The sequence below is a fragment of the Arabidopsis thaliana genome, chromosome 5 (genome assembly GCF_000001735.4).
Source record: "Arabidopsis thaliana chromosome 5, partial sequence".
Lineage (NCBI taxonomy): Eukaryota > Viridiplantae > Streptophyta > Magnoliopsida > Brassicales > Brassicaceae > Arabidopsis > Arabidopsis thaliana.
The window spans coordinates 4,142,511-4,162,034 of record NC_003076.8 but is presented as its reverse complement, the minus strand read 5'-3'; the positions used below and the strand labels follow the sequence as shown (position 1 = coordinate 4,162,034).

Below are 19,524 nucleotides of genomic sequence, written 5' to 3'. Positions count from 1 at the left end.
GAGCCCGGATTTCAAATTCTGTTGTGAAATTGGCATGTGTGCTACAGCGGACTTGTTGAACATGTATCCGATCAATTTGTATATAAAGTCTGCTTTCAGATTAATGAACAATATAATTACTTGTACCTATCACATGTTTGTATTTTAGTGTTCTTTCTTTTTGGTCAACCTTTTCTAGATACAAGATATCTCTGAATACTAGAAGAGCACACCATAAAAAGAAGACATTTTCCTTGTAGAGAATAAGAGAAACCCCTTTGGTTTATTTATTTATTAAATGGTACATAACCAAATTGCACAAATTAAAGCTGTAAAAAGAGGCGTAGAAAAAGCTTGAATCCTAGATAAATCTATTATCAATGTAAAAAAAAGAGAATACAAACAAGAAAATGTTTTACTGGTCAATACTGACGTCACCCCATTGCACCTTGTGTTTAGCAGCTAGATAATGAGCACCAACAGGACCACGGCTACCATAAGGATAGTACTCAGGGATTCTCTTCTTCTCTTCAATCTCTTTAAGCAATGGAGTGAATAGCGACCAAGCTGCATCAAGCTCGTCACTTCTTATGAACAATCTTCTTTCTCCTTCTATTGCATCTAACAGAAGCCTCTCATATGCATCTGGTATCTCCTTTGAATACCTTGCTGAGTATAGAAGATTCAAGTTACTGCGATCTAATCTCATTCCTAAACCAGGGACCTTGTTGTTGATTTTCAAATAGATTGCTTCATCTGGTTGGACACGGATCACAAGCTCATTTGTAGCTTGATCAAGATCAGAACCAGTATTCCGGTTATACAAATTCCCCGGAACATGCCTGAACTGCACCCTTATCTCTGCACTGTAATTTTACTTATCAGTAAGAGTCAATATACAAAATTCCACAAGTGCGAAGTTCTAGGTACCTACCTCCTGGTGTGTAGTGCTTTGCCCGCTTTCATTAAAAAGGGCACACCGTCCCATCTTGCATTGTCGATGAAAAGAGCAGCAGCTGCAAATGTTGGAGTCAGACTACCTTTTGGTACAGTTTTATCATCGGTGTAGGCAGGATATGTGACTCCTCCCTTTGTGTGGCTCTTGTATTGTCCTATTACCACATCTTCAACTCGAATTGGCCTCATTGAACGTAACACCTTAACCTGAATTGTGCATGAGACTTTCATTATATGTTTTCTTGAATCAAACCCAAATTGCAAAGTGAAAGAAATTATCATACCTTTTCATTTCTGATATCCTCTGCATCCAAACTAACAGGCGTTTCCATGGCAAAGAGGGCTAAGATTTGAAGCAGATGATTCTGCATTATATCTCTTATTATTCCGTAATTGTCAAAGTACCTGAATTAAGCAAAAGAGAACAGGAAGGAAACATAAGCTTTCAATACAGAAGAGACATGAATAGCTAGATAATGGTAAACAGGCACTTTACCCTCCACGTCCTTCAGTGCCGAAATCCTCAGAAAATATAAATTGCACGTTCCTTATGTACTGCCTTGACCATAGCGGCTCAAATATAAGGTTTGAGAATCGAAGAACAGATAAGTTCTCGACTAGCTCCTTTCCTAGGTAATGGTCTATCCTGTAAGAACACATTTTCATTATCATATCAGCCAAGCAACCAATAGTATCATCATTGCAACAAAATATCATATCAGCCAAGCATCCAATAGTATTATCATTGCAACAAAACAAAGCTATAAGTGCATTTATCTTTCACCTAAAAATTTGATCTTCCTCCAAATACTGCTTGAGGGATTTCGTTAAAGCAGCCGAGGTTTCAGAATCTCGACCAAAAGGTTTCTCGACGATAACCCTAGTCCATCCATTGACAGATGAAGCAGAAGTGCTTGCACATTTCACAGCATCTACAAATATATTTGGAGGGATAGACAAATAAAAGAGGCGGTTTGAGATTCTTCCAGCCTACAGAAATACAAAGGATAAGAACCACTATGTAAAAGAAGTAGACTCCAATTTTCTAGTTTACTGATTTGAAGAGAACAAATGTTCAATACCTCATGTTCCTTGAGCTTCTTATCCAATTCAGTAAAATGTTCCTGAGAATCATACTGACCAGAATGGTAAAAACATCTCTTGAGAAATTCTTCCATCTTTTCACCACAGTTTGCCCTGAAATCCAAATGGAACAATGACATAATACTCAGAGTTAATTATCTTCAAAAACCCATATCCAACTGAATTGAAGCATAAAGACTTGTCTTGACAAACAAAAACCGGAAACTTTTCAGTAGCTACAATTGCTAACCTCTTATCAATTCTGCAAGTGAGGGTTTTGCTGACCATGTTTCTAAGTTCAACATCTGTCATCTTACTCCTAGAATATCCAAATATTGTAAAATGCTGCCACACAACAAAATCAAATTGTCAATCACTAGACTTTAATGTGCAAAACACACACACAGGCGATCAAAATAGCAAATCATAGAGAAGAAAACCATCTTCTTGGCAATACCTCAGGGAGACAACCTTCATAGTAAAGGGCGAAAAGAGCCGGGAAAATCTTCTTCTTAGCAAGATCACCAGAGGCTCCAACCACCGTAATACTAACTGTTGACTGGCTTTGACCATCAGATTCTACTCCAACCTTGGCTGCTTCTTGAGATAAAGCTGATAGCACCTCATCTTTCAATCCCTTAAGAGAAGTTTTACTCTCTGATGAATTTGAATTAGTGACTATTGCACCTAACACCCAATCCAAATGTCAGAACAACCCCTCTTCTACTGATATCAATATCACATTTAATTCACATAGACACCTAATTGCCTAATGAAATTGTATTCAGAGATTCAAGTGCAGTTAATAAATAAGCTTGGTTTTAGATTTGGTCAATTCTAATCCGGAAAACAAAGATAGAATGAAACTAACCATCTTGCATAAAGACAGAAGCACGACCAGACTTCCTCTGGAATCTAACACAGAGGTCAAGAGGATTCAATCCTTGAGGAGAAGCAGACAGGAACGAGAGTGATCGATGTCGGTCACCGTTAACCGGTGAGAAAGAAGCCAAATAACCGGAATGATATGATCGGGTGGTGACGGAGGAAGACAAAGCCGCCATCGTCAAAGATACAACAGAGAGATGGCAAATTGAATTGTTGTCTAAAGATGAGATTTTTAGTTAAAAAATAATGATGAACATAAGAAACATCGAAAAAGGATTTAAGGGGCGATACTGCAAATAAGAGAACCTTTTGAGATCTCCCAAAGGTTAAGTCTTTTGTTGTCTAAATTAAAATGCTCACTGGTGTGCTGGTATGGCTACGTGAAGCCCGTCTGCACACAAAAATAATATTCAATTCAACCAATACCTCAAGTGGACCTTTTTGCTTTCTCTTTCTCTTTCTTTTTTTTTCATAACAGAGACATCTCCGAATATACGTTTTCTCAAAGATGCTTTCTTTCTTTCTCTATTTAGCTACTTTCGTAGATGATCATTATGGTTGATGCAAATTTAGTTGGAAGCTGAAGATTTTGCTCTGTTCTGAGAACTTTTCATTTCAAACAAAACTTATGAGTTTACACTCTTTTACATTACAGCCACAACTCTGAAACAGACAAAGAGAATTTCCCGTTTTCATCCCCAATAACGAACAAAAAATCAAATACTCTTCTTCTCAAACTACAACAATTGATAAAAAAAACAGCTCAAACTCGCAGGCTAATAATAACCTGAGCGAATTTCATCTCTCTCTCCTCCCTAACATGATTGATTCTCTCTACCAATACAATAACAAAAAACTACCAAAAACTGTGATTTTGAAGAAGCTCCAAAATTCAGAGAACGAGGGCGACTTTCTCATGAGATATCAGAGGAGATGGATTCGCTATCAAGGGCTCGTAATGGTCTGCTCCACCACCACACCAACCTGAACCAGTGAGATGAGTTTAGTAATTACCAAGTCCAAAAATATGAGATAGATTTGAAGACTTTTTATCAAATGGTGTTTAGTTATTTACCAGTGCCTTTCATGAATAGAAAGACTGGGACTTCAAGAACTTCACTTCTTGGTTTGTGAGGAAGAAAGAACACACAGTTCTCTTCCTCTACCATCCCATCTGATCCATGCGCTTGCACCTATAACACCAACATTTCACAACTTTACTTAGATGTCATTTGGGAAAAAAAAACACAACCAAAGTAACAAACTTGTTACATCAGATAACTACTCACCACATAGATTTCTCGTTTGAACTCAGTGGCTAGACACTCGATTGCTATGTCATCCCCAAACGCAGCTGCACGTCCTTCTCGGTTCTCATCTACAGATAACAACCCATCTTCCGTATACTGCAAGGTAATGATATCATACTCATCCTCTGTTGAGCCTGAAATCGACATGTACTTAGACCAACTAAGTCCATCATTCACCGGAAGACACCTCTCTCTATAGATTGACTCTGCAGCAGTTTCTCTGCAATGAAGAAAAGTAATCAATAAACATTACAAACCCTAGAAATTATAGAACACAATGTCACCTCAAGATTATATCTTTCTTAATCATAACAAGAAGAACAATAATGCTACATTTTGCTTCCTATTTCCCCTAATCATAAAAACAAAACATCAAGGTCGATACCAGATCTGAGTCCATAGTTAGCAAAAGTACCTATGCATCCCAATCTGTAAAAGCTCTTCAATGGCGGAATCAAGACTCTCACGTTCATCTTTTTTCGCCAACAACTTCTCTTCCTGGACAATATGAATCCCCCAACCACTCTTCAGATCCGGCGAATACATATGCCTAATCGCATCCGTAATAACCTCCTTCTCTTCCTCGCTAGCAGATCTGAAATCCTCCAAAAACCTCCTCACCGTCCGCCGCCGTAAATCTCGCGCGTCGATCCCACGCGCCTCCATAGCCTTCTGAGAAGCGGTGAACAAACAGTTCCCGTCGGAAGAAACCTCTCCGCCGTGAGAGAGACGGAAAACGACGGAAGCAGAGGATTCATCTTTACCAGGATGTTTCCACAACACACCTCTCGCGTGTAGCCGGCTCAGATGCCGTCTTTGCGCCTCCTCCAATCCAAAAACCTCATCCCAAGCGGTGGTAGTTGCGGCGGCCATTGTCTTCTCAACCGCGTCCACCGCCGCAGCAGCCGCGGATTGGTCAACAAGATCTACATCTTCGAGAGACACGGCGACTGTAGAAGGTTCTCTCCAAGGAACCGTTGGTGAAGGAGATTGAAATGTCGCCGTTGAATCACACAAAAGCTTTCCCATTTCTTAAAAGATTATTGCCAAAAACTCTGGAGATGTCGTCTTCTTCGTTCTCTTTCTTCCAAACCAAAACTGCAAGAAGAAGAGAGAGAAACAGAGAAGAGGAGAGAGAGAGAAATGTACAGTTATGGGCTCAACGGCTAGATATGGGAGGTGAGAGAACACGACTGTTGAAGTTAACGGTCAGATCTAAGGAGACTAAACGCGGGAGAGGAAAGAATAACACGTGGCGTTACCTAAATGGCTTCTTTTAACCCGCTCTGACTAACGAATGGCTGAGGCTTGACCGTGTTCCGGTGGACCACGCCACTCAAAAACATTAACCCTAATTCTTAATTTTTTAAAACTAAATCCTGTCGTTTTATTAGCTGGCGCATCATACTCTAACGTGCACATGGTGACTCCTTTTTGGTAGATTGCCAATTATAGAGAGACACATCAGCTTTTAGTAACGGATTGGACCAATGAGAGAGCTCGCTCACACGTATGAGTTGTGTCAGGGATGGGGCGAGCTGCGCCACATGTGCTGATTTGTCTTGGACGGCGTGAATAACGTCGTGAATCGCGCGTTAAAGTACGGGAACGGTATTTTTTACCTATAACGGCTAGTAAAAAGGAAATCTTTTGGTCTTCCCCTTTTTAGCCTATTCGAGTGTTAAAAATTGGTTGAATAACCTGATGAAAAAAAAAAAATTGGTTGAATAACCTTAAGGACAAGAAGTTGTAGAATAAAGATCCAGAGTTAATGTTATAATATAGGGATAAAACTCCTAATAATGTATACATCAAATGAAATAAAATGAGAACTGTTTTTTTTGTCTTTGTTTTTAATCTTGTACAAAATATCGAATTGAAGTAGTAGCAACTAAATATTTTTCATGTGTATTTCATATCCAAGTTTTGAAGTGGCTCTTTTAATCGAAAATAGTTTAGTGAATCCGATTGTTTTAGATGGCAAGATCGATTATGAAAGCCAAAAGAGCATTTATTTCCGAGTTGAGAATGTTGTAATGGACTTATAATGTTGTAGAAATATGACTGAGTTGATGGATGTCGTCAGTGAAGATCTTAGGTTCCCTATAGTTGAAGGCCAATGCCAAATTTATGCCCAGTCACATTTAAGTTTTACAAAATTTCTATTGGATATGTGATCAGAGTAAAGATGGGTTTTAATATTGAAAGCCCATATATACATGGGCCTATTTTTATGCCCCAATAGCCCAGGTACATATATTAAATACTGTACTCAAATCCATCCGAATCTCAAAAAGGATAAAGAGCATCTTTGAGAAGACAAGCTAATCATTAGGAGCAGCTCTGAATGAATGATTTGGAATCTTGGTAAGGTAAAGCTTAAATTTTTTAATAGATTTGCTGCTAAGAAATTAAGAACCTATTAGCAAAAAATGTTCAATGGTCTCTCATATCATATGCACTTATGCAGACACTATGATTGATGACCGAGATAACAAACAAAAACAGAAGATATGTGTAATCAATAGTACGTGTTTAAGTATTTAACACATTCTTCTTGAAAATAATAAAGATCCCAAAATGTATTAAAAAAAATTGGAAACGACCTCCTCTATTTCGTTTAACATATGAATAGCTTCAATAAATTATTTACTGTAACAACATTTATTCCTCTGTAAGACATTTTCTATAAACAGTGATAAAGATTGATAAGACAAATTCACTATGCCAGAGTATCCGCAACTTGACTTGTTCACATTTGTATACATTCATAAACACTAGTTTGCATTAAATTCATGAAAAAATAACAAATAATGCTGAGTTTATAAATTATTTTACCAACCTTTCTTATATACAATTAAAATTTTCAAATCAACTCGTGTATAAAGTGTACATAAAAATAGTAAATTTCTGTATATACATGAACGAATAAACAGTTGTATTAAGAAAAAAACACATAAATGTGGTAAGTTTTATCTTTATTTTTCAGTCGTATCCAAAGAATACGACGAAACACACAAAAAAAAGTATGGAAAGAAAAAAGCAAGAACTTACATAAATTGGTTTATAGAAAGAAAAAATAAAGGTGGGCCGTATAATTGGAGTCCAAATTTCTTAAATAATTATTTTATGTCTTCACTTATCTAAAAAATAAAATAAATAAATCTTCTCTCCACTGACATTGGTAAAGGCATAGAAAAAAGAAAAAAAAAACTGTTCTTCATCATCATCGTCTCTCCCAAGAAAAACCATGAAAATGAAGAAGAAAGGAAAAGTTTATCCATCTCCTCCTCCTCCTCCTCAATCTTCATCATCTTCTTCTTCTTCGAACCATCTCAACGAAGAAGATGATGATTCTCTCTCTGTGTTGAAGCTTCTTCCAGCGACGATTTTGGTTCTTGTTTCTGTTCTCTCCTCTGAAGAAAGAGAGGTTCTTGCTTACTTAATCACAAGAGGAACCACCATTTCCGATAGAGGAAACTCTTCTTCAAAGAATAAGACGAAGAAGAAGAGCAACAAATCTAGCAAAAATCACAAGCCACCAGTTTTCGATTGTGAGTGTTTCGATTGTTACACTAACTACTGGTTTCGTTGGGATTCTTCGCCGAATCGTGAGCTTATCCATGAAATCATCGAAGCTTTCGAGAATCATCACGGTGAAGAAAACTCTGCTTCTCGGAGCAAATCTAAGAGAGGTAAGAAGAAAGAGAAACCGGGTCGTCGGGTCACTGATTCGGATAGTAAACCGGCTCTTCGGGTCACGGATAATGGTGATAAGGATTCTAAACCCGTCGTGGAGCCAATGAACGAGACCACTGTTTCCGAGAGTAGCCACGTGTCGTCACCAGTTAGATTGAGTGAAGCTGAGGTGGCAGAAGGAGAACCGGAGGATGAGATTGTTGTTGAAGAAGATGGACAAGAAGAAGAATCGACGGTGGTGGTTTTTCCGGCGGCGGCGAGTAATGTGACGGGACACAAAGGGTTGGCGAGGAAGGTATTACCGGACGTGTTGGGTTTGTTCCATTCCAATTTTTGGAGGCTTTGGAATCCGAACGCGTAAAAGCATCGACCGGAAAAAAGTTATGCTTTTTTTAATTTTTTTGTTGTTGCTGTTTTCAGGAAAAATAATCTCATCTTTTGCTTTCATTTTGTTCTTCTATTCTCGAAAAATACATGACTACTTTGGGGTTATGTTTAATATTCTTGGTTGAAAAAATGCAGCTCTTTTAGCCACCATTTCTCTTTATGAAATTCTCTAACAATGTGTGATTATTGTTCTGTTGGCCAAAACTATTTCTGCGGATATACATGAAAGATTTGCAATGTAGTTGATGTTTTGCATTTTCAAGTTCTTTTGACTTGCAATTTTTGTGTTTGGTGGTGAGACTCTACTCTTTCTAGGCGCTGTACACCGAATTTGAGATTTTTTTATTTGAGTGTTTTTTTTAGCTTAGGAACAAAGTTTGTGGATTAGGTAGACTGTTTCGAAGAGTGGGCCAACAAATATTTGCCTTGTGATTAAGCCATCCTCATCTCATAGTGAGAGAGTGTGTCTCATTCTTCTATTTATCTATCCATTTATAGATAGATGTGTTGTTAACTGGTTTATGTGGTTTCATTAGTAATAGTTACGTTGTAACTGCTTTATCATTTATTTATTTTTACGACTCCAGAAATGAAGAAGATGAAATCAAAGTTCTGTTTCTACTACCGTGTTACAACGTAAAGCAACAAAACATTTGGTTACGTTTATATAGGAAACCAAAATTGCCAAATTTAACCAAGGCTTGAACAAAACTTTAATCAGTTTCTTGTTGTTGTTGGGCCCAAAGCTACCTGTTTTACCAATCAAATCTGTTCTTACTTTGTCAATTGTCACAAACCTTGACTTAGTTCTTAAATCACTCACCAAAAACTCTGATTCTCAACCCAAAACAAGAAATAAACTTGTACTTAACTGCCAAAGGCTTGTTGAGCCTAACAACAAATATTGGCCCACATAACAGGCCCAAATCTTACAAAGCACCCAACCCTTTTTTTTTAGCACCCATCCCTTGAGTACTTTTTTCATTAATGTTCTTTTCCAAAAAGATATAGAGGCTGCGAGATGTGAAAGAAAAAAAGTGAGATTGCAAAAGAACACGTGCGTCTTCCAAGAATTTTCTTAGGGGTTATATAATATTCAAACATTTGATCTCTTTGATAATTGTCCAACCTTTTCTTTTTACTTTGTGCTTTTGAATGGTCAATCAAACATGGACTAACAACAGTAAATGGTGAGCTACTTTTGTTTTCCTAATTGAAATTGATTAATAATTGGTAAATGGTTTCAACTTCAAACCTCGGAAGAATAATCATCAAACACGTTTGCGCCTCTTTGTTTACCTTCTACAAGGACTTAAAGTTTGACCAAAATTCCTCAACTACATACGAATGAATATACACTGACGTCCGAAAACAAACCATGAAAAGTACTTTACTTCTCATTAAGCCAATGAAGAAGAAAAAAGTAGCAATATACTCGTCCTAAGCTTTTTTTTTTTTGCTATGAATGTTGTTATCATTATAAAAATTAAAAGAGTTTAGCTTTACTGAGTAAGGGCCTATTGTTTTGAATCTTTGGCCAAAAAAGTTGCGGAATCGTTTGCGTCTGTGGTGATCATGTTTATGATCTCTCTGTCAATTGTGTCGATATACGTCATTAGTTATATCTTGGTATTTATTCAATAAAACCATCAAAAACTGTATTTATTCATCATGGAATCGGTATTATATTAAGTTATAACCGTATCTCACCACAACGACATCAACATCTTTATTCTTTGTTTTAGAAAGCAATGGAACGAAGAACAGATTCAAACTACTTCTCTTTTTTCCACGTGTGTAAATAGTCAATAAATTAGATGGTCCAAGGATAAACTCGTATTTGTATATACAAATATCGAAAACGACTTGTAGTGTGTTTAAGAGCCAATCTAACAATTTTATATGTGTGGATTCAAACATTGAAGACTTTGATTGATCAATTCAAAGAAGTATGCATTTATTATATGCACGGATAAAATGATGACGTTCGACAAAAAAAAAAACGTAAACCTCATATGACGTTCGGATAAAAGAAAAACGTAACACGTACACGACGTCATTGGAGAGATCATTCGTCCGTTCGTAATAATCTTCCACAATCCAAAATTCTGTGTTCTACGTCGGTGCATGCATCGTTTTTTTGGTTATTCTACTTCAATGAATCGCGAAAAGCAGAGTGAGTAATTGATTCTTACGTCAGATCACCAATAAGTCTTTCCTTCCTAATTTGCAATATCTATTACAAAATCTTTATTAATGCGCAGTTTCAAAGCACTCTCAATAGCATACATTCTTGTGTAGATCTGATCCTTATCCATATATATATACATTTAATTGATTATTACTCGTGAAAACTCAGTAAACTATCTTGAGAAAATTGCCTATATCTTTTAAGAAATAAGATTAGGGGTACATAAAACATTATCTTACAAATGTAATTATGTAAAATGTTTAATCCTTACGTGTCGTCTACGACACTACCCCTCTTTAACGATTAGCAGAGGGCCGCCTCTTCGTCTTTGACTTCATAGTCTACCATAAATATGTCTATATATTTTAGACTAAACTTTATTATGTTTTCACAAAGATATCTTAACAAACTCCAATCAATTATCAAACAAAAAGAGAGGAACAAAATTCTTCTTCTTTTGGAATTCAGGTGGATCGGTCTGTCTCGTTGTTATAATCAAGATTCCACAAATAATTAGGAATATGGAGGGATATGATAATGGGTCGTTGTATGCTCCTTTTTTGTCGTTGAAATCTCATTCGAAACCAGAGCTGCATCAAGGCGAAGAAGAGAGCTCAAAGGTTAGATCAGAAGGTTGTTCGAAAAGCGTGGAGTCGTCGAAAAAGAAGGGGAAGAAACAAAGGTATGCGTTTCAAACAAGGAGCCAAGTGGATATTCTTGATGATGGTTATCGATGGAGGAAATATGGCCAAAAGGCCGTCAAGAACAACAAGTTCCCTAGGTTCTTCTTCAATTCTCCCTTCTTATTTATTCATTGCTTACAATTGCTATATATTTTATCGAACATATAAAGAAAGAGTTAAGAGTTAGACATGCATATATATGCTTTAGCCAATTCGAATCAATCTCCAATTAATGTGTATATGTATCATTCACATCGGCCCTAGATTGATCTTAACTATTCTGCAATATGTGTTTTGATTAATTTATCGTTTTCATCTTCTATAGCTAGCCGAGATACATGATCTATTTGTTTCTCTATCTAATAATTAATCAATATTTAATATAAATACACTTTTGGTCAACAAATCATAGAAATGTGCTTTTGTGAAGAAATTTGATGATTAATTACTCTTCTAAAAGACTCGATGAATATATGTATATCCTATTCACATTTTATTCTAGATTGATCTTTACTAATTGATTGGGATATGGATATGGATATTGATTTTTTTTTTTTCTAGTCTATGTAGCTAACAATCAGCGATTAAAAATGAAAGTCTTTTGGTAGACATTTTTCTTCTTATAATTTGGATTCGGGAACATATATGTGACAGTTAATTACTCTTCTAAGAGATTCAAAAACAGTTATTTGCATATAGAGAAGTGAAGTGTTTTGAAATATAACTAATGGTTTATATATATAAATGTGCAGGAGTTACTATAGGTGTACATATGGAGGATGCAATGTGAAGAAGCAAGTGCAAAGATTAACAGTGGACCAAGAAGTGGTCGTGACAACCTACGAAGGAGTGCATTCGCATCCCATCGAGAAATCCACCGAAAACTTCGAGCATATTCTCACTCAAATGCAAATCTACTCTTCTTTCTAGTTAATTCTCTCAAAATCTTTTATACCTTATTTTAGAGCCTATAATTCTTAGAGCTCATGTTGTAAATTATTTACAAAAATTAGAATGTTACATTTTACGTGTGTTGAAAAGAAAAACCATGCATGATCTGATGATCAGCTGAAGTTTGTATCCTAATAATTTTTAATAAAAATTTCAAAAATTGAGTGTAGTCTATTACTGATAGCAGCATATAATGCACATATTAAATTTCAAACAACTGTTGCTAAACATATTATTACGGTTATCTGATAAATAGTAATACTAATGGTTAGGCGTTAATAAGATATGTCATAGTCTCTAACTACCCACCGAAAGTTGTAAGAAAACTACATGAGGTATGGGAATCTGAAAGTTAGCTAGGTAAGTGACAAGAAAGTAAAAAATATCAACGGAGAAAATGACTTTACAATTCTTAAAATTAAATCAGTAACAAAATAAACCCATTTTGCTAGTTAATTCTGCTATCAGCAATGATGCTCTTGAAACAGTGACAAGAGAGTCATTGTTCTTCAGCACCGTCGCATCAGTTCTTGAGTAATCCAGTGTCTTTTTTGCATGTAACCAACCATCTTCGTGTAAATGTATGTAATTGAGCCTGAAATCTTTATTATCAATATCAAGATGCAAACCGTTTGGATTTGGATTCAAAAATTTGGATAAAAGCTTCACAATTCAACTTTCAGTTGCTAACACAAAACAGGAGTTACTGAAACAAACACCAATTTGATCTAAACTGTTTCATAAACTTATTATAACCATGCTCCAAAAACGTAGCTCTCTTGACTTACAAAACATTCAAGAATCACAAACCAAGAAGATACTGGAATCTAAGAAGTTTTGATCTTTAGATCCGAGCGGATTCTGCTTCCATATACTTACAAATCCTCTCCATAACCTCTCTTCCTTTAGCGCTATTCTGCATGAATTTCTCTGCGCACTTCTGTTCAACCTTCTCAGCCATTGAGGCCAGAGCCGACAAGGGTTTGATCCGAATGCTTGTCTCCTGGCTACAAACAGTCCAGGCTGATGGATTATCTGGATGCGGATCATATCTTATCCTCTCCTCCACTTCAATGAACTTTTTGAGACTAATGTTCTTTGTTGTTAGCTGGAAAACGAAATAGTTGAGACATCTTAGCTAATCCAAACACTCATCTATGGATTGTTGTTTATGACTTCCAACTACTAAGAGATACTTCATGGCATGCTAATCAAGTTCCAATGAAACAGATCACAGCAAACTAAAACAAGTTCCTTATCTTACAAATTAGGCAACTTCTTACTAGAACAAATCCTTGGTTGCTATATAAGCTAATCTAATCACTCATCAACGGTTGTTTACGCCTTGTATCTACTAATAAATACTCTATCCCAATCAGAGCATAGAGAAAAGCCGATGATACCTGCATAGAACGTGATTTGCCATCTACAACTGTTGATTCAACACAGTGACAGATGTCCTGACCAATGATCCTATGGAGAAACCATGGACCAGGAGCATGGATGGTGAGAGCACGCGTGGTGTGGAGTTTCCCGGTCTCAGTGTCGAGTTTCCTGTTCAAGGTATCGACTTCAAGGATGTGAGAAAGGATGCGTTTGTTTTCAGGGTCTGCAAACTTCCTCCATGAAGCAGCACTCACCCGCTCCCACGGATGCTTGTAAACATGCTCTTGTCTGTATGCTTTTACCATCAAGAATCTAAACCCAAATCATGAATGTTTTGTGTGAATAGGTGAAAGTGTAAACGAGATATTTTACTACAACAAATAAAAGATTTCTCAGATAAGGATCTAACCACATGATTTGGTCTGCAAAACATTGTTTTTAGCTATGAGGATTGATAAATTTCAACAAACAAAGACGAAGAACACTAACAATTTGGAGAATTTAAACATTGATTTCGTAAATAAAATTGATCTAATTACGGAAATTCTAATTTCAAATTCGGGAATATTCTTCAACGATTCCGACATCGGCGTGAATCAAAACGCACTTAAGAAACACGAAAGAAGAATGGCAGTTTTTGGTACTGTGCTAACAAAATTGAAGGAAACAGAAGAACAAAGAAACGTAATTTAACAGTTGACTCGATTGCTAATCGAGATTTAAAGGAGATTGTGGAAATTGGGAGGAGAGAAGTACCTTGAGAGGTCGGCAAATTCAAGATCTTGGTGAGCTTCGAGAAGTAATAATGACCCAAAAGTGGAGGACGTGACGAGAGTAAAAATAGAGAGGAAGCTAATCAATGGCGGTGTTTATAGAGAGAGACTTGCGGCTTATGTTTACGAACCACGATGTTTCTCTCTCTCAGTCTCTCTCGTAGACGGCACTAGTTTTTGGGCCTTTATTAAGCCCTATTCAGAGACCTCATTCATTATTGGGCTTTAATTGTGTTGAAAAACTCATAATTTATTGTCATACTCTGTGACTTTTTTTCCTTAAATGTTTTTCTCATTTTCTTATATACATAGTAATTATACTAATTTTCTTAGATTATGCAAATTATGCAAATGCATGCAGCAAAAAAAGGATTAGGCAAAAGCATGGATGTCCAATGTGGTTTTTGTTAAGTTTGGTTCAAACATTTTCAACACAAGGGACAAAAACCAGACATTTGTGTTACTGTTTCAAGGCATTCAAGATCTGAAGGTAACAAGAAGTATTCATGTTGCAGTTAATGTTACACATTTTGAGTTTGATTTTTCCTAAGCAACTTTCTATGCCGCTTTAGAGCCATGTTTTCTCGACCATTTGTATTTTGTAGTCTGATGTTCTCAGCCATTTGTAAAAAAAGTCATTTTATAAGCTATGTTTGAGAGCCTCTTTGGTATTATTGAGTTAAGCAGTTTATATTAGAGATATAGCAGTAACAAAATACAGACCGGTTATCAAAAGAAAAACAATTTTACCTAAGTAAAGTAAATCAACTACTTCAAACCGGAATCCTATATGTTTTATACGACGGTTGGGGGACTAGCTTCGACCGGCCGTGTGAGAATATCAGTCATGTAACTCCGAATTTCAGGTATAATTTGCTTGACAAACTTTGCAAACCTGCATTAGGTAAATCAATCGAAACTTGATGAGTGAAATAGAAGTTAAATTTCCCAAAAAAATTATAACGATGTAATGATTTTGCATACCATAATTGAGAGCTGAGCTTAGTGAAATGCTCAAGAACAAAGAGCGTGCAAGCTCTTCTTAAGGCTGAAGCATTGAATGTATCTGCTAACTCATACATCTCTGGTATGTTATCCAGACAGATTTCCTGCACAAGTAAAGTCCATCTTATTAAAAACACACAAGAGAGATTAGTCCTTCTGTGCAGAAAAATTAAGACCTTGGTTTTACGTTTGTTACCTGTGCAATGGTGTATTCACATTGACGTTTGAGACCTTCGAGAAGATATTGATCAGCTGCTACAAGCAGATCTTTTGCCAAATGTTTGGCGATGTTAATTCTTCCTGAGTAAATGAACTTCATCATAAGCTCAAACACTTCCCATCTTATATTTGGTATCTCCACATTTTGAGCATTGCGTTCCTATATCCAGTTCTCAAAGTTAGTTAGATGATATTCTGATGAGATAAGTTACCACAATCGTGATTCAGTAGCTTACCTTGTAAAGACCATCAAACATTGCACGAAATATATCAGAGGAAGCTACCAAGCCAATCTTGTGTGCATAGAATTGTTTACCTAACATAGGACATGGATATACTCATTAAAGAATGTTCTCACCGGTGGATTCTATAGAATCATAAATGGGGTTAAATGTTATACCATCAATTAGGAATGTGACATCGGACATAGTGGGGTTGTTCACGAATTTTTCACCCAGAAACACCTTCAGTATAATAATCAATAACAACAAGTCAAGACCTCAAATCACAAATTATTTGATGCTTGAAAGAAGAAATGGAGATTTTTTTACCTGTTGTGTGGGTGAACAAGGAGCTGAATCCTCTGGTGCAAAGGATGTAGCTTTTTTAGCTAACTCGTATAAAGCACTTGAACTATATCTCTGCTGCTTATTGCTTGAGAAATAGAGAAGTTCCAACAAAAACTCTACTCCTGCATAAGTAATACTTCAATAGATCAGAAACAAAAAACCACAGAAAATTTTATTAGAAAATGAAATTCTGAATATATGAGATGCTTACCATTGTTATCAATAAAGATTAATTTTCCATCTTTAGGGTCACAAAGATGTGCAAGAGCCAGAGCAATTCGTATTTGTACTGTCTTCTCAGCGGTTCTCATTAGGTACAATAATTGGTTTAGTACCTAAGAAGGTTGAGACATCAGGGGATTAGAAACATCGCAAAACATAATTGAGACCCAGAAGTTCTAACAGAAGTAGGTACTCACAGGTCCGTGAATCTTGTTCTGCAGCCTCTTCAATGTCCGAACCACACAATCTCTAGTCGGCTGCAAATAGATTACTTACAATTAAAGTTTGAAATTCTTATTAGATTGGTTTTGCAAATATAAGCAGTCAAATGCATACTTGGACAGTAAAGTTGTCATCTTGAAGCTTTTGAATACCTCCAGCCTTTATGAAATCTGCTACGTTTTCCTATTGACGGGAAAATTAATTAAGTACTCACGGTATGTCAAGTAAGCAAAGAGTATAGCTACATATAATACTATTCATTGCGAGTCGAGTTTACCTCGTTATCTGCAAGGCCATACAAAGCAAAGGCAGCATTGTGTTGCACAGACCCCGTTTTCACATCAAGAAGATTTAGTAGTGAGATGATGCCTCCTCTATGTGCAATGCCAGCTTGATTGTGTGCGTCCTGCAACATTCAAAACATACAATTTTTGTTTTATCACAAAAGGTCTGATTTAACAATCATCTACAAAGAGTCAGATATTAAAAGCAACAAAACATTCACATGCTAATTCAAAAACATATATACCTGAGCCAAACGACCAAGAGCAAAAGCTGACATTTCCACGACCTGCTCATCTGATGATTCAAGCATCTTAATCAGTGGTGTAATGGCACCTCTCTGGGCAATGTGCACCTGCATGATCATGTTGCCAGTTATGTTAAATATGTTCTCTCTAGTTAGAATCCATTCAGTTATATCGTAGAAAAAAACGAGTTTGAGTGAACATAACATGTGCTAATATTATAGTACAACAAGAAAGAGACAATCCCATACCTTGCAATCTGAATCAGGCGCAGCAAATTGACCTATTAATAATGCTGCTTCTCTCTGTGTTTCCAAACAAGTGGAGCTGTAGCAGATATCATGAAAAACAGTTACAAAACATAATTCAAAATTTCAAGAGCTAGCATCTGTTCCAGCAGAAGTAGAAAGAAAGTAAAATAAGCATACCTAAGTAGACCAATTACTGGTTGTAAGGCACCAGCACGGATAACCTCTTTCTTGATGTCAGGAGATGAGTGGACAAGATTTCCAATTGCCCCAATCTGAAAGTCCATAGTACATTAGAAAGAACTGAACAAATCAAACCAATTGCAACGATCTAAAGCAAGATGAAGAACTAACCGCTTCCCCGTGAACGGTAGAATCTTGTGATTGAAGCATCAATACAAGTGTGGGTAAAGCATTCAACTCCACAATCTACATAGTTGCGCATTATGTGAGAATCATGCCTTTCATAAGCCTAAACAAAACATAATCATAGTAAAAACATACTTGACTCTTGTTCTCGTCGTTTCTAAATGAAACTGTTCGCAAGGCCCCTGCCGCAGCCCTCTGTACTTTAACATCCGGAAAATTGAGAAGCTCAACAAGTGGTGCAATGCCACCTTCAACCCTGTAAAGCATTTTTAAAAGGTGTCAAGTGAAAACAGCTAGTCATCACCATAACCAGTAAGGATCATGAGATATTAGTACCTTATATTTGTTTTAATCCTTGGATTGTCATGAGCAATGTTAGTAATTATATCAGCGGCTCTCCTAATAACAGCATTAGCAAACATGCATTCACCACATTCCCCACGTCTCTTCAACAACTTCACGGTGGGAACTATGGCTCCAGCATCCACAATAAGCTGCTGGTAACCAGGCTATTTAACAGAGAAAGCTAATATCAATATACATCAATCCAAGCTAAGTACATCTAAGATAGTTGCAAATCGCCCATTTCAAAAATTCTAATGTTAACTTCCAACAGAGATTGAAATTACACAACATCTCATCCACAATTTCATCAAAAACAGCGAAAGAAGGGTTACCTGAATCGCAGCAATAAGTCCAAGAGCAAGAGCACAATCTTTCTCTAGCTTGTGCTCGCAAGATTTGGGAACATTGCCACAAACTACCAAAGGGGATTCCAGATATCTCACCAAAGCAGGGATCGCTCCATTTTCCACGATGATTTCAACATTTTCATCTATATAAACAGATGAGAAAATCAATTAAGCCAAAAAAAAACACTTCTAGGTCTCGCCTTACTGAAAATCAAAGTACTATGGGCAAGAACAAAACAATTTCTATGTAGAATCCAAAATTAGAGTGAATCCGTTGTCGAGAATTGACTCAAAATTGAGCAACTCAAGGACGAACAAGCAAAGAGAGTAACACGTTTTCAGTTTTAGCCGCCGATTAGAGGTAAAATGAAGAAGTACGGTACCGATTTTAGCCAAATCGGCGATATCAGCAGCAGCTTCTTTGACAGCTTCGTGATCAAAATCAGGATCTGAGAAGCTGGAGTTAAGAACCTCGACGTGACGGCGAATCGCGACGACGAGATCTATGGGTTCGTCGTCAATATCAATAAGTTGTGTGACGATTGGCGCTCCATCTGTGTTGTGACTGAGTTTTCGCTTCAAGTTTCTGGCGGCGAGGCGTGTTGTTCGCTGGCGCTTGGGATGGTTCTCCATTGGCGGATGGTTTGATATCACCGGCGCAGTAGAAGATTTGACGGAGAATTTGAGCGGTGCTTTGAACGATTTTGAGATTATCATCAGGAGTGGAGAGAGCGTTTTCTTTATAATACCAAAGCCTATTTGGCGGGGTTTTGAAATTTAGTTTTTCATTTGGGAGCCAAATTTCCCTCCTTCCACTCAGAGGGAATTTATTATTTTCTTCCATTTTTTTTGTTATTTTTGGTCAAAAAGATTTTTAAATTATTTTCTCATTAAAACACTAATAAAAAGGCTAAACTAAAAATAAAAATCCTACACATATGGTGAAATTAAAATTTTATTTTTGATATATTGTCCTAGCACAAATTTTAATATATTTTCTAAAAAATATAATCTAACTTTTGGATAATTAACTTTTTAATTCATCCAAAAATTGTTTTGGATTGGGATATCTTGATTTTAATGATCACATATTCAATATAGATCTACAAATATATCAAAAAAAAAATTTCCATGTTTTGTTAATTTATTAATAGAATTCATATA

The 19,524-nt window shown here is 36.5% G+C and overlaps 6 protein-coding genes across 6 annotated transcripts; 2 read left to right on the top strand and 4 right to left on the bottom strand.

Annotated features, from left to right (window-relative positions):
* Nucleotides 1-189: 189 nt before the first annotated feature.
* On the bottom strand, nt 190-3,396 carry G6PD2 (glucose-6-phosphate dehydrogenase 2). Its single transcript, NM_121314.4, has 9 exons — nt 2,891-3,396; nt 2,477-2,706; nt 2,270-2,364; nt 2,019-2,133; nt 1,721-1,926; nt 1,433-1,582; nt 1,221-1,341; nt 914-1,143; nt 190-845 (listed from the first exon to the last, which is right to left on the bottom strand). Exons 1-9 carry the CDS (start codon nt 3,081-3,083, stop codon nt 395-397), a joined length of 1,791 nt encoding a protein of 596 aa, NP_196815.2. The 5' UTR covers nt 3,084-3,396; the 3' UTR covers nt 190-394.
* An 84-nt stretch (nt 3,397-3,480) lies between these two features.
* AT5G13100 (Gap junction beta-4 protein) lies at nt 3,481-5,534 on the bottom strand. The gene is made up of 4 exons (NM_121313.5): nt 4,633-5,534; nt 4,197-4,437; nt 3,983-4,100; nt 3,481-3,891 (listed from the first exon to the last, which is right to left on the bottom strand). Exons 1-4 carry the CDS (start codon nt 5,244-5,246, stop codon nt 3,800-3,802), a joined length of 1,065 nt encoding a protein of 354 aa, NP_196814.1. The 5' UTR covers nt 5,247-5,534; the 3' UTR covers nt 3,481-3,799.
* A 1,770-nt stretch (nt 5,535-7,304) lies between these two features.
* On the top strand, nt 7,305-8,666 carry AT5G13090 (uncharacterized protein). Its single transcript, NM_121312.3, has one exon. The coding sequence runs from the start codon at nt 7,468-7,470 to the stop codon at nt 8,275-8,277; it is 810 nt and encodes a 269-aa protein (NP_568285.1). The 5' UTR covers nt 7,305-7,467; the 3' UTR covers nt 8,278-8,666.
* Nucleotides 8,667-10,833: 2,167 nt separating this feature from the next.
* Nucleotides 10,834-12,297, top strand: WRKY75 (WRKY DNA-binding protein 75). Its single transcript, NM_121311.5, has 2 exons — nt 10,834-11,275; nt 11,930-12,297. The coding sequence occupies exons 1-2, from the start codon at nt 11,016-11,018 to the stop codon at nt 12,105-12,107; spliced, it is 438 nt and encodes a 145-aa protein (NP_196812.1). The 5' UTR covers nt 10,834-11,015; the 3' UTR covers nt 12,108-12,297.
* A 346-nt stretch (nt 12,298-12,643) lies between these two features.
* Nucleotides 12,644-14,439, bottom strand: AT5G13070 (MSF1-like family protein). The gene is made up of 3 exons (NM_121310.4): nt 14,271-14,439; nt 13,532-13,826; nt 12,644-13,236 (listed from the first exon to the last, which is right to left on the bottom strand). The coding sequence occupies exons 2-3, from the start codon at nt 13,817-13,819 to the stop codon at nt 12,973-12,975; spliced, it is 552 nt and encodes a 183-aa protein (NP_196811.1). The 5' UTR covers nt 13,820-13,826; nt 14,271-14,439; the 3' UTR covers nt 12,644-12,972.
* A 455-nt stretch (nt 14,440-14,894) lies between these two features.
* ABAP1 (ARMADILLO BTB protein 1) lies at nt 14,895-19,125 on the bottom strand. The gene is made up of 18 exons (NM_121309.6): nt 18,744-19,125; nt 18,346-18,503; nt 18,005-18,177; nt 17,804-17,924; nt 17,654-17,728; nt 17,480-17,574; nt 17,303-17,378; nt 17,054-17,161; nt 16,802-16,930; nt 16,639-16,707; nt 16,500-16,559; nt 16,292-16,415; nt 16,063-16,202; nt 15,912-15,975; nt 15,748-15,827; nt 15,489-15,671; nt 15,272-15,396; nt 14,895-15,182 (listed from the first exon to the last, which is right to left on the bottom strand). The coding sequence occupies exons 1-18, from the start codon at nt 19,075-19,077 to the stop codon at nt 15,083-15,085; spliced, it is 2,214 nt and encodes a 737-aa protein (NP_196810.5). The 5' UTR covers nt 19,078-19,125; the 3' UTR covers nt 14,895-15,082.
* Between the last annotated feature and the right edge of the window lie 399 nt (nt 19,126-19,524).

Coding starts and splice junctions, on each gene's coding strand:
- AT5G13100 (NM_121313.5), bottom strand. CDS start 5,246: ATGGGAAAGCTTTTGTGTGATTCAACGGCGACATTTCAATCTCCTTCA. Junction 4,438..4,632: donor TTACAGATTGGGATGCATAG/GTACTTTTGCTA, acceptor TCTTCATTGCAG/AGAAACTGCTGCAGAGTCAA. Junction 3,892..3,982: donor TCTATTCATGAAAGGCACTG/GTAAATAACTAA, acceptor TCACTGGTTCAG/GTTGGTGTGGTGGTGGAGCA.
- G6PD2 (NM_121314.4), bottom strand. CDS start 3,083: ATGGCGGCTTTGTCTTCCTCCGTCACCACCCGATCATATCATTCCGGT. Junction 2,707..2,890: donor TTCTGTCTTTATGCAAGATG/GTTAGTTTCATT, acceptor ATTGGGTGTTAG/GTGCAATAGTCACTAATTCA. Junction 2,134..2,269: donor ACTTGCAGAATTGATAAGAG/GTTAGCAATTGT, acceptor TTTGGATTTCAG/GGCAAACTGTGGTGAAAAGA.
- AT5G13090 (NM_121312.3), top strand. CDS start 7,468: ATGAAAATGAAGAAGAAAGGAAAAGTTTATCCATCTCCTCCTCCTCCT.
- WRKY75 (NM_121311.5), top strand. CDS start 11,016: ATGGAGGGATATGATAATGGGTCGTTGTATGCTCCTTTTTTGTCGTTG. Junction 11,276..11,929: donor AAGAACAACAAGTTCCCTAG/GTTCTTCTTCAA, acceptor ATAAATGTGCAG/GAGTTACTATAGGTGTACAT.
- AT5G13070 (NM_121310.4), bottom strand. CDS start 13,819: ATGGTAAAAGCATACAGACAAGAGCATGTTTACAAGCATCCGTGGGAG. Junction 13,237..13,531: donor GCAAATCACGTTCTATGCAG/GTATCATCGGCT, acceptor TTCGTTTTCCAG/CTAACAACAAAGAACATTAG.
- ABAP1 (NM_121309.6), bottom strand. CDS start 19,077: ATGATAATCTCAAAATCGTTCAAAGCACCGCTCAAATTCTCCGTCAAA. Junction 17,575..17,653: donor CTACCGTTCACGGGGAAGCG/GTTAGTTCTTCA, acceptor ATGGACTTTCAG/ATTGGGGCAATTGGAAATCT. Junction 15,828..15,911: donor TGTCACATTCCTAATTGATG/GTATAACATTTA, acceptor GTCCTATGTTAG/GTAAACAATTCTATGCACAC.